Consider the following 18,669-nt stretch of genomic DNA (forward strand, 5'->3'; position numbering starts at 1 on the left):
AAAGTGGTTGGTCAGGGTGCTTACCATCCACTTACTTGATGTAGTGCTGCTCTCAAGTGCCTGCCCTTCCCTCCCTTTCTTCTTTCCATCCTTCCACTTCTGTCTTTCTTTCCTTCAGTCTTTCCTCTTTCTTCTGTCCATAGGTGACTCTACACTGAATGACAAGCCAAATGGTTTCCTGTACACCAGGAAACCATTTTCTACATTGGGTGGTAACCATATAACTAAATTATGGCGCCTTGTGGTTTGGTGGGCAATTAAGGCGCTCCAGTCAGATTGAGCTGGTGGAGGTTCATATCCAAGGGGTGGTTGGGGTTTATTGCTCAGGTAATGCCACCCAGGGATGAGTGAAGCTGGTCACTCTCATCTTAAATGTCAGGACCAACTTGCCTAGCTCTGGGCTCCTATGCTTTTCATGGGGCAACACTGGATTAGATGATGATTGAATGAATGAACTAACCAGAAGACATTTCTTGTTTAAGTGACATCAACATAGAGTAATTGATCGAGGAGGGAAAAATCACCCCTTTGAATGCATGTACCATACTTGATACTTGAGGAGTTGGCAAAGCGTGCATAACCATGTCCTCTGCTATCTCATCTCAGTCTGGGTTGTCAGGGAAATGAAACTGAGTATGATCCACTCTGTTGATGCCCCTCTTTCTAAGGTAATTGACTTTGATCATTCCCTCTTCATGTACTGAGTCAGTGACTGCAGCTCATAATGTTAGACAACTTCTTGGTTGTATAAGAACCAGTACAGTCATAAACACTGATAAGGGGACAGGGTAGTCTGACACCAGAGGGCAGGGTAATTGCACACGTCCATCCCCCCAACTCCTCCTCCTTACCCCTACAAAACCACCAATTTGTTAGGCAGATGGATTGGAGATCTAAAGCTTCATTCTCTCTCACGTCTTGCTGCATGTAGTATTAGTATAATTCACTCTACTATTAGGTGTATTATTACCTGTATACATTCACCATCAGTTTAGTGAGAAATAATTATATTGAGGTTTTAGCAGATTTCAGCAGAATTACCCCGCTGTATAGCATTTTATTCCAGACATTTATTCGTCTTCGAAACAATATATTGAAGTCTAAATATCAGTGACAAGTTGTATGAGTATTAGTTCTAAAAGTCCCATTCCTGCCTTGTCATGTTGGGAGCCACATATCCATTGATCCACTCATCCACCTTCTCACTCAACCCAGCCACTGAGCACACCAGTCCCGGCCATCCACCCTGCCCACCCACGATTGCCACCCACCAAGCTCATCTAACAATGCCACCCATCACATCTACCCACTCACCTATCCATCCTGAACCCACCCGACCCACCAACCCAACCACCCACGCAGAGCACCCTGGCCACACAATCTTCTCAGCCACCCAGGCGACCCACCGTGTTACCACACACCCTGGCAACCCCCACAATCCGACGACCCATGCCTACCGACCACAGTCACCCACTCTCCCCACCGACAAATGCCATCCACCCTGCCCACCTAGCAGTGCCATCCATCACATTAACCCACCCATCTCTCCCTTAATTCAGTGTAACTGCAGTCATTTCTTGTTTAAAGTTGAGCATGAGAAATGTTACATCTTATTCCGGTAACGTTCCTCATGCTGTGCATGTAACGTGTGTGATGGAACATATGGCTTACCAGAGTCTCTTACAAGATACCTCGGCTACATTAGTAAGGCACTAGGATGCGTATTATAATATAAAGTTATGTTAGTTTTCTTCAATTCTTAAGCTGTGTATAGGAAAAAAGTAAAAAAAAAAAAAAAAAAAAAAAAAAGTCACATTATTCATGAAGTACTTCCACTTCAAGGGCATGCCACAGTCTGACTGCATATTATATGTAAACAATTGTCGTGACAGTTACAACTCAAATAGATGCCATATCAGTAAAAGCCAATGATATAATTCCAAACAAGTACATAATTGGGTCAGTGATGATAAGGAAATCACTAATTTCAGGATAAAATTTTCTTCACTGACATGGTATGACATTTTTTTAATGCTTCACTCTCAGTAGACAGTTTAGCAACTTTTTCTGTCCATATTCATAACATTCAGTGTAGCTTTAAAATTATATATAATTTATATATTTTTGATCAGTTCTGAGATTGACACTAAAGGTTGACATTTGCATGGAATGACCCACTTGTGAGAGAGATCTTTTTGTCCTTAAATTGGTTGATATCCTTTTTTAATATAACTGGAGATAAGTAAACCAAGGAGAACATGAGAGAAGGAAGCTTGGATTGGTTAAAGGGAGTGGTAATAGAGTAGTTTTTGTCATGGTCACTAGATTAACTTTGGCATCAGGCATTTTGATATGCAGTAAAATAAGTGGGAAGTTTGTCAAGTATGGCCTTTAAATAATGTAAGTAGTGATAGTTTTCATAGAATAATACCTTTAGGTCATTGCTTAAACTGTTCTCTTTATCAGTAATTTTCAGACAGAGTAGTATGTCACTACTAGTAAATGCGTCACCTGTCCAAAAACAGTTTACTGTAGGTATTACTAATGGAGTACAATACTGTACAGTAGGGCACCAGGTTTCTTGCCTAATAGCGACCGTGAAAAGTGCTGCTAAAGTTGGGGGATTGACCTTATGGGAAATAAGCTAATAGGGACTGGGCCTGTAAGAAAACTTAACCCCTTATGTATTTCGTACTTTAAATATGTTTTAAAGTTACCTGAAATGTTGCTGTTAACACATTAAGTCATAAAGTAACATTAACAATACGACATTAAAACATAAAATACACTTAATACAGTATGTACAGTAATCCCTCCATTATCCGATGTAATAGAGCCAAAGGCATGTCCAGGAAGTGGTCCCGTCTGGAAAGTGGACCCCTGGCTCCAGGACTGGTACTTAACCCCTTAACCGCGAGGGGTCACTTTCGTGACGCTTGGGAGCAAGGGATCATACCGCGGGGCGTCTCTTTTGTGATTCTGTGTTATTTTGAATTCACCCGGGCTTCCAAATGGGGGCTTGTATCATCTATCAGTACTGCCAATATCCAACACTAGTCAGCACTCCTAATCTCATCTGTACTCCCATCCATTGTTGACAATTTAGCCATTTCTCCCCGTTCTTGACTCCCCTCCCTACCCCCCCTCCATTACCCTATCCTCTCGCCTGCCCGGCCGTGCTACGCTAAGTAAATCTTCCCTGGAATTTTTCACTGATTTCATCCATTGAAATAAGCCCTATGCCCTATTCTTATACCAAATAATATATACAAGAAAGAAATAAGGTAAGTGAGAGTGCCATACACCTGGAATTGGCTAATTATCACCTGACAACACCTCACGGCACTCGTTCGCTAATTTTCGCTGTTTTTTTCCCCTTGAAATATGCCGTATAATCTATTTTCGTAATAAATATACATATAAGGAGGGAAGGGAGAAGCCTAAGTGATATTTACATTCACCTGGAACTACCTAATTTATAATGTATTGTCTAGATTTCCTGCCAACTGTTTCAGTGAAATACATAGCTGTTTCAAGAGCTACGTTGGTAGTACTGAATATCCCCTAAGTAGGCCTCTACCCGGGCCGGCCCTCCCTTATCAGTTCTCTCTCATCTTCTGAAGAGGAGGTACGCCTGTTCCTCTTGCTGACTTCAGGGCCTTTTTCACCCTCATGCAAAGGGCCCTGTGACCTTTACCCCCTTCTAAACCTCGTGTGGAAAGAGGTAAAGGGCTGACAATTGATAAAAGAGTGACTACGATCTTTCTATTGAGTAAAACAGTGCAAGTGGAATTGTAAATAATGTGTAAATAATGTGTAAACAGCAAGTGAAAGTAATGAATGTAAATATACGTGAACAATGGAAAATAGTTTTATAAGTTACTAATGACAGTGCATAACACAGTGTAAATAAAATAGAAATGTAAATAACGTTAATAAAATAGAGAACGTAAATATAAATGTAAATGATTAATATTATTAGAATAAGAGTATATATATACCCTAGGAGTAATGAAAGTGAAAGTTTCACTATAGCATGTCTGAATACTATGAGTTATGAGAGTGAAGATGAAAGTGACATTCACTCTCAATGCTAGTATACAGGACGAGAAAGTGAATGCTACGTATTTTACTGAAAGAAATTGAATCCCTACAGTGACAATAAACTAATACTACTGAAGGAAACTTATGGATAAAGACTGTAGATATATATAAGTGTTATATAGTAATAGAAATATAAAGTGTGAGGGGTTTTATGAATAATAAATGACAGAGTACCAAGAGCGAACTAGCGCAAGTGCGGCGGTCAGACGCGCTCATAATTTTCATTGCTTTCACAGTGTTTTTTTTTTTTTTTTTTGGAGTATGGATCCCAAACTACTTGAAAATCATAGAGTAGTGTTTATAGTGTTAATATCTGGCTGTGGTAATCATATTACGGGTTGTCGGGAAGTGTAAAGTGGAGACTTCGTTACCCAACTTCAGAGGTCTCCACAAGTCCTACGGTAACTGACGAAGGCTCAACAAACATTCCAGGAGAAAGCTGAAGGTATGTGCCATAAGCATATATAATTTTAATATTCTAGGACTAATAACTGATTGTTGGCAAATATTTTTTGAGAGTGTCGGAGCCCAAATAACCCCGCGGCACACGCAAAACATCGGTAAACATGCCCACGGTGTAGGGGTTAAGGACCCTAACCCAGCCTAACTTTGAAAGCCACCTAAATAACTCCCTACCAGACATGCATAGCACCTATTGAAACCTATTTAAGACCCAGTTCACACCAATAATGGACATCTATCTATCTATATACCTAGGCTGCTTCCCCCAAGGAAAGGGAGGTAGCTGAGACAGGACGACACACTCCCCATTTACTCATCCATTCAAACACATTCATTCGCATCTTAGCCCCAAAGGGGAGAAGGGACAGATCCTCACTGCACCACACCGCACAAGGGACAACTGCACAGTGCAATCAGTGACATCTGCAGCAGGGCCCGACAGCAGAGCTGGTGTACCCATGCCACATCATAATAGACCCATCCCCTTACCCGCACCTGGCCTGACTAGCTGATCAGACCAAATGCGGGAGAATATCCCCTCAGGGCTGCGTCATCATTTATTCATTCACAATTTCTCTCCATTTATTTCTGTCATGCACAGCCACTCTTCCTTGCTCAACAGACATCCCTTTCACAATCAGTGCTCTCTTCACACTGTCCATCCATCCTACTCGTGGTCTTCCTCTCAGCCTTACACCTCTCACATCAGATCTAGTTATCTTTTTCACCAATCACTCATTATCCATTCTCTCCATATGCCCAAACCATCGCAACACCCTCTTCTCAACTCTGTCAGCCATCTCCCGAACAACTCCAGTTCTCCTTCGCACTTCATCATTTCGCACTCGATCCATACACGTCACTCCATACATACTCCTCAGACACCTCATCTCCATTACATTCAAATTTTTCCTCTCAGCTACACCCATATTCCATGTTGCAGCCCTGTATAATGCAGTCGGTACCACAACACCCTCATACAGCCTTCTCTTTACATCCATTCTCAGCGAACGACATCTAAACACCTTTTTCATTCCTCCCAGCACCTTTCCTACTTCATTCATTCTAAACTTTACTTCTGCATCTATTCTTCCATCTACAGCAACATGTGACCCTAAATATTTAAAACACTCTACCTCCTCAAGCAACTCACCATTCAAAACTACTGTATATTCATCCCCCTACCATCTACCGACCTTGTACACTTCATCACTTTACTCTTATTCTCATTTACTTTCAATTTCCTCCTTTCATACACCCTTCCAAACTCCTCTACCAACTGTCTCAATCTCTCCCCTGAATCAGCCACCAATGCATTATCATCTGCAAACAGCAGCTGTGTCAGATTCCACTCTCCACCGTCAACATTCACCAGATCACACCTTCACCTAAAACTCTTGCATTCACCTCCCTTACAACACCATCCATATAAATATTAAACAACCAAGGCGACATCACACATCCCTGTTGCAGCCCCACTCTCACAGGAAACCAATCACTCACAGCATTTCCCACTCGTACACACGTTCTACTATTTACGTAAAAACTCTTCACCCCTTTTAGTAACCTACCATCAAGTTCCATACAATCTTAAAATAGTCCACAAAGCCTCCCTATCAATTCTATCATACTCTTTCTCTAAATCCATGAATGCCCAAAACACATCCTTGCCTTTCGCTAAATACTTTTCACACACTTGTCTCACAGCAAAAACCTGATCCACGCATCCTCTCCCTCTCCTAAAGCCACACTGCTCATCACCAATCACTCCCTCTGTACCGTCTCTAACTCTCATAATTAACACACTGCCATACACCTTACCTACAACAGTCAAGAGACTTATACCCCTAAAGCTAGTACATTCATACTTATCACCCTTGCCTTTATACAACTGGACCACACAAGCACTTGCACAATCTACTGGTACCATACCTTTCACAGAGCACACGTTCAACAATCTTACTAACCAGTCAACAATAGTCACTCCACCACCCTTCAGGCATTCCACAGCACACCGATCCATACCTGCAGCTTTCCCTGTTTTCATCTCCTTTACTGCCTTCTCCACTTCCTCCTTCATGATCAAAGAATCATTCAACTCACCCAACACATTTATTCCTTGCATCCTTCCATCCACCACAATCTCAGCCACCCTTTCCTCCTCTACATTTAACAGTCTTTCAAAATACTCTGCCTATCTCTTCCTTACTGCATCCATCTCAATTAACATCCTTCCATCCTCTGCTTTTACTCGCTCTTCCTTCCCAGACTCTCCCTTTTGCACCCTTTTCACCTCCTTCCAGAACATCTGATTCTATTGAAAATTCTGTCAGCCACCTACTCCACCTCAAATCTGTTGCCACTTTAGCATCATGCACAGCCCTTCTTGCCCTATTCCTCTTTTCCTTATACCTCTCATATGACACCTCATCCTTCCTCTGCAGCCACACTTCATATGCATGTCTCTTCTCAACCACAGCCATACTTACTTCCTCGCACCACCATTCACTTCCTTTTCTTACACCACCACCCACACGTCTCACACCACACACCTCTTCTGCATGCCCCATCACAGCACTCTTAAACAACTGCCATTCCTCCTCCACACTGCCATTTTCCTGATCTTTCACTGCATTCCACTCATCTTTCAATTTCTCCTGAAACTCTATCATTTTCTCTCTTTTATCCAACTCACTCACTTTCAAAAACCTCCCTGCCACGCCTAACCCTCCTAGCTCTCACCCATCTCTTACCTACTCTTAACTTTCCCTCCACCAGGTAGTGGTCAGACATAGCTCCACCCTCCCCTCTCAGAACTCTCACATCCAGCAATCTTCCTATTACATTCCTGGACACAACCACATAGTCCAGCAAAGCTCTATCAACAATCTTTCCACCCTCCTGTCTCACCCATGTATACTTACCGGTATAAATATCTTTCTTCTCAAACAGCGTATTTCCAATCACCATCTCTCGCTCAATTCACATCCGTATCATTCGTTCCCCATTTTCATTTCTTCCAGGCACACCATGCATACCAACTACACCTTCAACTTTTGTGTGTGTGTGTGTGTGTGTGTGTGTGTGTGTCCAACTCTGGGCATAGGCTTCATAGCCTGCAATCAAGGCCTAGCAGTCCTCCTACATACCATACACCTCTACATGTCACCACTTCAGCACTAACACCCACGGTCCATATTGAATACATGCTAGGGCTGTCTCATACAGGACTGGTGTACTGGTATTAGCGGGGGTATTTTTACAACATGTCGGCGGGTCTCCTGGTAGATCAGTAAGGCCTGATTTAATGAAATTCAAATCCTTAAACTGTTCCCTGCCCCAGCGGGGATTTGAACCTGGGTCCGTTAGGACTGCAGGCCACCTCTCTGCCGATTGAGCCACCGCCTCCCCCATTTCCCACTCTAGCATTCAGATCTCCCATCATTACCACATTCACATTCACCCCAAAACTCTGCAGACACTCATCAACATCATTCCAGGAAGACTCCCTCTCTTCCTCAACACTTTCACTACCAGGCCCATAGGCACTCACAAACACCCACAACTCACGTTCAAATTTCGCTTTCACCCACATCAGTCTCGATGACACCTCCTTCCATTCAGTCACACACTGCTGTACTTCCGGACTCACTAACAAGGCCACACATTCTCTTGCCCTTCCTCTATCAACACCTGACAATCTCCCATTTACACTTGCAAACATAGACTCACGCTTCCCTTTCATCTTCGTTTCACTGAAAGCTAACACATCCAACTTTCTTCTCACAAACATTCTCCCAATCTCCTCCCTTTTAGCCCCAATTGTACTACATCCATGCACATTCATAGACCCAATCTTCAGGGTACGGGGATAACTCAATCCCCCATCCCTTTCTCTGGCCTGTCTCTTTCTAAGAACTAAAAAACAGAGGAGGGGGTCCCTAGTCCCCTCATTCCGCCCATTTTAGTCGCCTTTTATGACACGCAGGGAATACGGTGGCAGTATTCTTCCTAACACAACCTGGCCACAGAGTAGTAGTACCACCCCATAGTGTGGCCAGATTGTGTACCCTCCACCACAAGGGGGACATAAAGCATGAAATAAATGAAAAGGAACCAAAGAATGAGGAATTAGAAGTGACTGTACCACAGCCAGGGTACCAACAGCATGTCTGTGGCTGCCTTCTCTAAGGCTTTGGCAGTGGTGAAAGTGCTCTTGAAGCACGTACAGTAATCCAGTGTTGTGCTGCACTTACAGTAGTTGTTTGCACTGTGAGTTATAATTGTTTAACACTGCACACTGTTAATTGCACCATGCCAGTTTCAGCCAGCAGTTTGCACTCCACAGTTAATCCTTTGCACTTTAAATTCTAACTTCTTAACACTGCACAACACTGTAAATTTCCGTGTGGTCTAGTGGCGAGGTATTGCAATTTATTCACTGTTTATTCACAAAAAACAAGCATGTGCACCATCCATTGCGATAAGCATCTACTCGTGATTGCAGTTAAGCAGTAACTGGTGGTGAGGGAGGAGCAGGGCTGCCAGATCAGAGCTTGGCCACATTACCACACTTCTCAGTTTTCAATACCAAATTTAACTTTTCGTTACCAAATTCTTAAAGCTAGCACTTATTCTTCACTAATTATATATACAAGTGGAAATAAATGTAATCACTCTCCTTATAATTAACAGCATGTTGATTATTTTCTTGCTTTGTAGGCTAGCAGATTAATCAGAGACAGCAGACAATCCACCATCTCCCTCCTGTGTATCCTCATACATGTGAAAAATCCATTTGGTAATGCATTATTCTGATTCATTACCAGACAAATCTTTCATTACCAAATTGGTCCACATTTGGTAATGAAAAATACCAAATGGCAACCCTGACAGGGGAGGGGGGAGGAAGGAAAGGGTGAAGGGGCCATGGTGTAAACAGCTGTTCAGCGCCGCGCGGTAATTTCAAATTACAGGTGGGGGAAAATCTGATTTTTTAGGTTTTTTTTTTTTTTTTTTTTTTTTTTTTTTGGGGGTTCTGAAGGTCCAGGCCCACAATATCCGGTAAGTGGGGTGTCCAGAAAGTGGGCGTCCGGATAGGGATTACTGTACAGGTAACTCGCACGGAACACGTGGGTTTCGTTCCTACCGTGCCGTGTTAGGTGCGAAATCGCGTATATTTAAACTACTCCGTATTTTGCTCCCTAGACCCCCCAAATGTGTTGTTTTGCTGTTATCTGTCACTGGTAATCACTAGAAAGCACTTTAAGTGGTTAGAAGGTTTATTTAATGTTATAACTCACAAATACAGTACTCCAGAGCAAAACTTCAACACACAAATACTGTACGTAAACACAAGGAAACATTCTGACGCTGATCATAGGTAATCATATAAATCAGGTTAACTGGTACCAGTGCTTTAACTTACAAGTACATACCAGAACAGTACGTATTTAACTTAGAAATGCAGTACTGTGATATCAAATGATTTCAATACATAATCTGTTAGGAATGGCTGAAAAAAAAAAAAAAAATGTTATGAATACATTTTCACCTTTTTGATATATGTTTATGGTAGTTTCGAGTTATTTTTTAGGTTATCGTTGTGCCCATGCTTGGAAATGGGAGCGAAAGAGTTGAATTTTCAGTCCTAAATGAGAAAACTGCACGTCCTCCAAGGCTAGACTCTGCCACGGGAGAATAAAGTGGAGGGTCAGTCCGATTAGCAATAAGGAAGTTGTGTCACAACTTCCAGCTCCCACACCACGAGAATGGCTAAAAATAGAATCGTAATGCAGTTTCAGAACTAACAATAAGTCTTAATTATTACGAATACAGATACAAAGCAGAAATAAATACGTTTACAGATGGGGAAAACGTACTTCTTCCGTCATAACATGTTCATCTTTCTCTATCATTTTACGTTCATCTTTATCATTTTACCTTGTTATTTTCGCAATATATATTGCTGTCTCGTAAACAGGATGGTTGTTTGTGTTTTGCAAGGAAGGAAAAAGATTGTATTTTCTGTCTGGGTCGAGATAATGGGTGTAACTATGTGTGGTTAGGCATGGCCACGAGCGAAAAAATCGTACATCCTCTCATCACGATAGCAGGTGGTGAACTGACAGATTATAGATACATGAGAGGGTGAAGTCAAGGTCAGTCTCATGTCCCAGATTTTCGTTCACTTCCCGAAAGTTTTCACAGTTTTCTACAAGTTGCATTGCATCAAATGATCCAAACCATTACAGCAAACCTGAGCAAATAGGTAAAGATACCTAGACAAAAATGTATTTTTCTCTTAAGACAAAAATGTATTTTTCTCTTAAGACAAAAATGTATTTTTCTCTTAAGACAAAAATGTATTTTTCTCTTATTGTAAGTCTTTAACGAACAAACAAAAAAGGCAATATTCCGACGCCGATCATGGGTAATCATATAAATCAGGTTAACTGGTTACAAGGCTTAATTAATGCTTTAATTGCTTACAAGTACATACCAGAACAGTAAATATTTAACTTACAAATACAGTACTGTAGAAAAGCAGTACAGTAAGAGTTTAACGAACAAACAAAAAAGGCAATATTCCAACGCCGATCATGGGCAATCATATAATTCGGGTTAACTGGTTACAAGGCTTTATTTAATGATTTAACTTTATTTAAGTGCTTACAAGTACAGTACATACGAGAACAGTAAATATTTAACTTACAAATACTGTACAGTACTGTGGAAAAAACGAACAAATAAAAATGGCAATATTCTGACGCCTATCAGGTAAACTGGTTATAAGACTTTATTTCTTGCTTTAACGTTATTTAATAGTACTTTAAGTTGCACATAAACTTAACAGAACAGTCCAGTACTGTAAATATTTAACTTACAAATACTGTGCTACTGTACTCGGGAATGTCTCACTCACTGATAGATCGTCACGTAATCAAAACAAACCGCACGCTGCGGTGACGTTCGAGGATTTGATCTTTCAAAGGCTTCTCCTGCGTTAATTTGTAGTTTTCATAATAGTTTTTTAATCTTACGTTGTCTTATATGTATCCCAGCCCTTACCGTGTATAATTGCGAGCGCGTTCCGTGAGATCGTGTTCCGTGCGAGTTACCTGTATTAGCAATATTACTTACACGTGTAACACACACACTCCCTCCATTTGAACATAACACTCACCAGGAAGACCATGGTGGTGGGCTGAATGGACTTGATGCTGGAGAGTATCTGCTACAATTTCGTTTTTTAACTTGTCATCATCTATCTATCTATCTGTTACCCACTGCCCTAATCCCGCAAAGGGTGGCTGCCGACAAAATGCCTCCAAGTCGCTCTGTCACCCACCATTTGATTGCCCTCACTCATCCCTCCCTCATATACCTCTCAACTCCATCCCTCCATCTCATCCTCAGTCTCCCCCTCCCTCTCCCTCCCTCCACTTCACCTACATACACTTAGTCAGTCTTTCATTCTCTATTCTCTCCACGTCCAAACCACCTCAGTGTATTTCTCCTAATTTTCTCAGTCACATCCGCATCCACCACACAATGTTCTTTCACTTCTTCATTCATCAACCTGTCCCTCCATATCACTCAACATGCTCCTTTCATGTAACTCATTTCCACTGCTCCCTTGACTTGTTCCCCTCTAGCTAGGTCCACACCTTGCTTCCATATGTCAGGGTAGGGATGACAATACTATCACGCAGTGACTTCTTACCTTCCATACTCACTTCCCTATTTCTCATCACCGCTTTCAGTGAACCAACAACCTTCCTTCCCTGCTGTACCCTTTCAAGCACTTCATCCCCCAAACTTCCATCCATACTCATCACACTACCCAAGTACAGTCAAGTCACCTAAGACGCGGTTAATTGGTTCTGGACCACGTGCATGCCATAGAAAACCATGCCATACAAATAACTAAAACCTATGGGAAGTATGGAATTTGGTTCTGGATGTTTGCCCAAAGTCCCCTGTTCACTGCATTTTTCCCCATTTTTCACCACTTTACACACGCACACAATCAAGCAGTCAGTCAATGCATATATTACACGTAACAATAGGCACAAAAAACGGGAGGTTAATCAGCCCTGTGTCCACTTGGGCAATACCACGCGCTGCAGATCGAGCGAAAAAAGCTCAGCCAAGTAGACACAGATCAGCTGACCGACCAAAACATTAAAGATGGCGGAGGCTGCCTGGTCAAGCACTGATTTAAGAAGTTTATTTGATAAAGTATGTATGCTCAGGTGTCAACAGAACTCACATTTAAAACATTAATAATCATTCTTATATACATGATGATGATGATGGGAGGCATTATACTTCATCCTAGCGCAGAGATAGGTGCTTCGTCACTAATCCATTCATAGCGGTTTTACGAACAAACCTGTAAACTAGTCACAATACCCAAAGAGTCTTTAATGTTTCATTACTTAACGCAGTGAATTAGGTGAAGTTTAACCTCCTCATAAGAGAGAAAAAGTCCACAGTTGGAGCACTTGTAGTATGAAGCTGAAGTGGTCGCCATCTTTGTTTACAAACAGGGGAGCACACCACCAGGGGAATTGGCATGTGCGTTTCAAACCTTGCCCCGCCCTCACATAAGTAGTTTATGCGTGTTCTTTGGTTTTGGGGGGTCTGGCACCTTGCCATGTCATAGAAAACTGTGGCATAGAAGTCCACGCCATAGGCAACTTGACAGTACTTGAATGCACTCACTTGTCATCATACTTGCGTTTTTCACCCCCTTGTGGTAATCACGCTTGGTTTTCCCTTTACCGCAGGCTGTTCCAGATTGATTCCATTTTACACCATTTCCACTATCACCCGGTCCACCTCTGGCACCTCTTGATGTACAGGATGACATATTTCTGTCATTTACCAATCAAAGATGTGAGAGTGCAACACTCAACTTACGGCTGGTGTTGCCGTGGCGAGAATCCGAAACTTGTGGTGCTGGAGGGGATGATGGTGTATTGTTTAGTCACAAATGTGCAATCATGGGAATATTTGATGTAGCAGTGAAAGTGCTTTTCGCCAATCTGGATGCAGCGAAACCTGGTGCCCTCCTGTACATGCATATCTTCATTGTATCACCATTGCCCTCCACTTGGGATATGGGATTGGAGAGAACCATACAGACACATGCAAAAAACAGACAGTTCTTAGTGTATATTACTCATGTGTTCCTAAATATCAACATTTTCCATGCAGGTGCCTCTGTCTCCCGAGGAAAACTGGTATGTGATATTTGTAGTTGCAATGGTGTGTTAATAGGCAGTTGTTCTGTACATTACTGTGGACTTAAGTATAAAAGAGCATCAAAGAAGGCTGCTTAATGAGGACTTAGTGCAATCTTGATTATGCTGAATGAAAATTATCAGGATGTTGGCTAAATAGTTGTTTTTGATCAGCATTAATTGTAAATTATGAAGCTCTTCATTATGATGATATTTACCAATACCAAATTTTATTATTTAGATAAGAGGGACGCCATGTAGTGAAATAAGTCAGAAGTACAGTACAGTATTGTTTATCAGCCTGTTCAGTATGATAGTCTTCATATATCACTCTTTCTGCTGCCAGATAATTTTACTTAGCTTACTTGTGCAAAGGAGTTGATATTATCAGGCTAATTTCAGAGTTTTTGCTTCAGATCGCAGCAGCATTCATGATCTCCGGAGGCTGCGTGTGAACCTGAATGACTTTGAGCAGAAGAAGGTGATAGGGAAAGGCAACTTTGGGGTGGTGCAGGTGGTGCGTGAGAAAGTCACCGGTAATGTGTATGCACTCAAGACTCTCCGCAAGTCTGATACATTGTCGCAGCAACATGTAAGGCTCGGGTAGTACCGTTTGGTAATCTAGTGTTGAGAACCTCCCAGTTGGACTTTTGGAGTAATGGCAGTACATATGCTTCAATCCCATTAGGTGCTGGAGGTTTATCAGTATGTATTGCCACCAAAAAGAGTGGGCTGGATGTCTGTCCTTAAATATGCAGGACTGGTAACCTGACATCAGGTATCTACTTCTCAAAGATGGTAAAATGAGTTTGAGTGTTAACATTTTACATACTGTACCAGATACTGCAGGAATTTATTACCTTGTTTATTGGAGGCTTAGATGATGGTGTGAATGGTTATTTGGCTTGTTTCACAGGGTGCACTGTTTGATAATGGCTCTTTGTTTCTGGATCCGACCTCACCCCATCCCTTAGGTTTGACGTAAGGTTTAGATGATGAGAATGAGTTATCTTATGACAGGTCAGTTATTTCTGCTTGATTATTAATGGTAGGTGAGGATGGCTACCAACCATTCACTCAACGAAATGCTGTGTGACTACACAGAGTGCCATGCCAAATGGCTTCCTGTATTCCAGAAAACCTTTTACTATGATAAGTGTTTACCATAGACACATGATGCCTGGTGGTCTGGTGGGTCACAGTACTGCTCAGTGGGGCCTGTAAAGGTTTACATCTGAGGAATGGGTGAAGTTTGTTGTTTATATCCACATGGGCAAGTGAAGCTGGTCATCTTTGCCTTAAATGTTGGGACTTAGAAGTCTATCCCTGGACCCCTTAGCTCTTGCTGGGGTAGATAAAGAAAAGGATTGGATGATAGATGTATGGATTAGTGCAGTATTTCTCCTTAATTGATAATGTGGTTGGCACAAGGGGCACTTGAGCTCTACATGGTGTATGTACCTGTAATACAGACTCATAGAAACAGTTGCCAATCTGTGATTGATGAGGCTGCTTAACCAAACAAACCGAGGTTAAGCAGCAACAACAGTAATTACTGTACTGTTACCCTTTAAATTCCATGTAATTAAAAATTAGAACACAAGATAAATTACTTGCCAGTCACAGACGGAATGTATTCATATTATTGTATTCTCAGTGCCTGACTTCTTTGTATAGTTTGATAATGTTGTCAATATGCAGGTTGCCTTCTATGAGGAGGAACGTGATATCATGGCCAAAGCAACTTCCCCCTGGATCACTCAGCTTCAGTATGCCTTCCAGGTCAGTGAACAGCATGGGTTGATGGATGAATACTTATTTTATTCTTAATGCTGTCCACCAATATTATTCAGCTTATAGAAGACCATGTTATGAAGGGATTAGAAATACCTTTTAATTCCTCCAGTGTGAAGACAGCTGTATGATGACCTTGATACTGCTAGTTGATTTAGTTAGCTTGAAAGAAACAGCCTCAGACTGAAGGGGTTGATTTAATTTATTAGTTCGTTGGAGCATCCACCTTCAGTCATATAATTCAATATTGTGGTAGATTGTGATGGATCGAGTATTTGCAGTTTATATTGTAAATCAAGTTATGGCATCTTGAAATACTGCATTTGATAGGATCAATATGGATAACTAATTAGAATATAGCATCACATAAGTTTAAATGTATTCAGATAGTTAGGTCTGTAGTAGATTTAGGATCTTGGGGGCTTGATTGGCAAGTGAATGAGAGTCTGGCTTATATCACCGGACATGCCATTGATAGTTCTCCCTCTACTGTGTTTTCATTTTCCTTACCTTCTGGACCTTACCTTACCCCATCTCTAGGTGGAGAAACAATGCCAGGATGATGGTGATAAAAGTTAATGATGATGATAAGACTGAAATCAGGATGGGAAACTGAAATGGAGTGGGACCTGAAGAAGAGAGTGCTGAGAGAGGCTTGGAGGTGTATATGTCAGGGCTGCTGTGTATGAACTTAGGACTGGGCATTGATCAAAAAGTTGATAGACTAGAGTGAAGGGTTCCTGTGCAAATTGAATGTTTTTCTACCCAGGATGACCAGCAGCTGTACCTAGTTATGGAGTTTCACCCGGGTGGTGACCTTTTATCCCTTCTTGATCGTTATGATGGCACTTTTTCTGAGGAGATGACCTGCTTCTACTTGGCAGAGATTATTATGGCAGTACATGCACTACACTCCATGGGTTATGTCCACAGGCAAGTCACTGTAATGGCTCTGTTCTTGAAACAGGTTACAAATGTGTAGACAGTTGCCCAGTTGTTTTTGTGGGGTTCCTGTGAGTATATTTTGTGGTTATTCTGCATGTCACATCAGAGTTCATTCATAGACCAGGTAGAGAGAGCCCAGACCTCATCACATATTTCACAAATGATCATCAGAAGTTTGGGGATTTCTGTTTTGCTGCATTTCAGCTGTAATCTAAATATTGCATGTGCACATATGAAAATGTCAGAACACTGAAATCATATTAGGTTATGCATATTACTTGAATCAGTAACCCACTGATGAATGAGTTTTCCACAGCTGAATGAAATGCGGTTGTAGGTAGAATGATGTATCAAAATTTTTAGATAGCAAAGAACAGGTAACTGAAAATAAATTGGTTTGTGCCAGGGCTGTATTTTGCCTTTTGTACTATATTTTCATGACAAGCTAACCCTTTACCTCTGAGGAGTTACTTATAGCCATACACCCAGAGTAGATAAATTGTGTTACTCTTTGAAGTCGATTTATCTTTTCTGTCTAGATGCTATAGATGAATATTTCCTGTTATTGTCTACATGGAATTGTGACTGTGATTACAATGGCTGGGAATGATGATAAAGATTAATGCTGCTCACAAGAATTTCTCATTATTCTTTAGAGATATCAAGCCTGATAATATCCTGATTGATCGCTGTGGACATATCAAACTGGCTGATTTTGGTTCTGCGGCCAAGCTGACGATGAGTGGTGTAGTGCGGAGTAAGATGCCTGTGGGAACGCCAGACTATATTGCTCCAGAAGTACTCCAGGCTACCAATGAGCAAGCCAGCCATGTCTCATATGGGGTGTGTAGTGTACAGGTTTTGTTTAGGAATCATAATACGTATCCGATATCACAATCAAAAGTTGATTGAGCATCCTATGCTGGTATTGTGTTGTGCCATTCATATTTCTCTTTCTTCCTCAGACATCTGAGAGTATTCTTCTTCCTCTTCTTCATACTCCTCTGGTATGTGCTTTACAGTAGAATCTCAGATTTAGACACCATTTGGTACTGTATTCTAAAAATCTTGCCAAAGTTAGTTTTTCCAAACTTAACCCATTCCGTGCCAGACCCTTTGCCAACCATTTACCCCCCTGTGCCAAGGGTTTGGGAAGCTGAGTGGCCTCCTGTACCAGCAATTTTTTTTTTTTTTTCCTTGAATGGACCTGGAATGTATACTTTTTTTTTTTTTCTGAATGGACCTGGAGTATATAAAAATAAGCCTAGTGATAGTAAAAGTGCTCACCTGGACTGTTTGCAGGCTGAAAACAGGTGTTCCTTGTCATGCAACTTCCAGCAGACTTTGATGCGTCTTTCCTGGCATGGCCCAATTGCGTCAGATGACTACATTTAGGAACCGTCATCTACTGATGTGGATAGATAGTCCATTTTGGTGTGGACCGGGTGGATACATGGACTAAATGGTGTTTGCAAGTGCAGCCTGGTTGATGTAATTTAGCCACAGTCGGAACTATTACGATGTGAAGTTGGGGTTTCGTGCTAGTTCGATGTACAGTACTTTCACATTCAGGTATTTCGTATATTATCTTCCTTTAAGGGACCATAAACATTCGATAAGGAACTACAGTATATGCACTATTGTTGTACGCTGTCACATCTCTTGAGCTAAATCACTCATTACTTATGCTATAAACCTTACATTACTCTTTGACATCATGACCCACTTGTAGTTACTTACACTTACCTATATTATGTGAGTGTGTTTAAGTACATGGGTAGTGTGATGAGTAAGGATGGAAGTTTAGAAGATGAAGTGCTTGAAAGGGTACAACAAGGAAGAAAGGTTGCTGGTTCTTTGAGAGCAGTGATAAGAAACAGGGCAGTGAGCATGGAAGTAAAAAAGTCACTGCGTGACAGTATTGTGATACCAACTCTAATGTATGGAAGTGAAGCTTGGACCTTGTTTGAAGGACATAAGTCAGGAGTGAGAGCAGTGGAAATGAGTTATTCGAGAGGAGCATGTGGAGTCACATGGAGAGACAGACTGACAAAAATGGAAGTGAAGGAGCATTGTGGTTTGGTTGTGGATGTGATAGAGAGCATTAGGAGAA

The 18,669-nt window shown here is 41.5% G+C and overlaps 1 protein-coding gene across 1 annotated transcript in view; it reads left to right on the plus strand.

The window, feature by feature from the left end:
- Positions 1-18,669, plus strand: part of sti (citron rho-interacting kinase sticky) — a 421,549-nt gene that overhangs the window by 1,274 nt on the left and 401,606 nt on the right. Inside the window, exons 2-5 of the mRNA XM_080286239.1 lie at positions 14,234-14,409; positions 15,519-15,599; positions 16,381-16,544; positions 17,213-17,399. Of these exons, the coding sequence (XP_080142365.1) occupies positions 14,234-14,409; positions 15,519-15,599; positions 16,381-16,544; positions 17,213-17,399 (608 nt within the window). The remainder of the gene's footprint in view (positions 1-14,233; positions 14,410-15,518; positions 15,600-16,380; positions 16,545-17,212; positions 17,400-18,669) is intronic.

The sequence above is a fragment of the Coenobita brevimanus genome, chromosome 110 (genome assembly GCF_032717465.1).
Source record: "Coenobita brevimanus isolate Jiangsu-jjx chromosome 110, ASM3271746v2, whole genome shotgun sequence".
Lineage (NCBI taxonomy): Eukaryota > Metazoa > Arthropoda > Malacostraca > Decapoda > Coenobitidae > Coenobita > Coenobita brevimanus.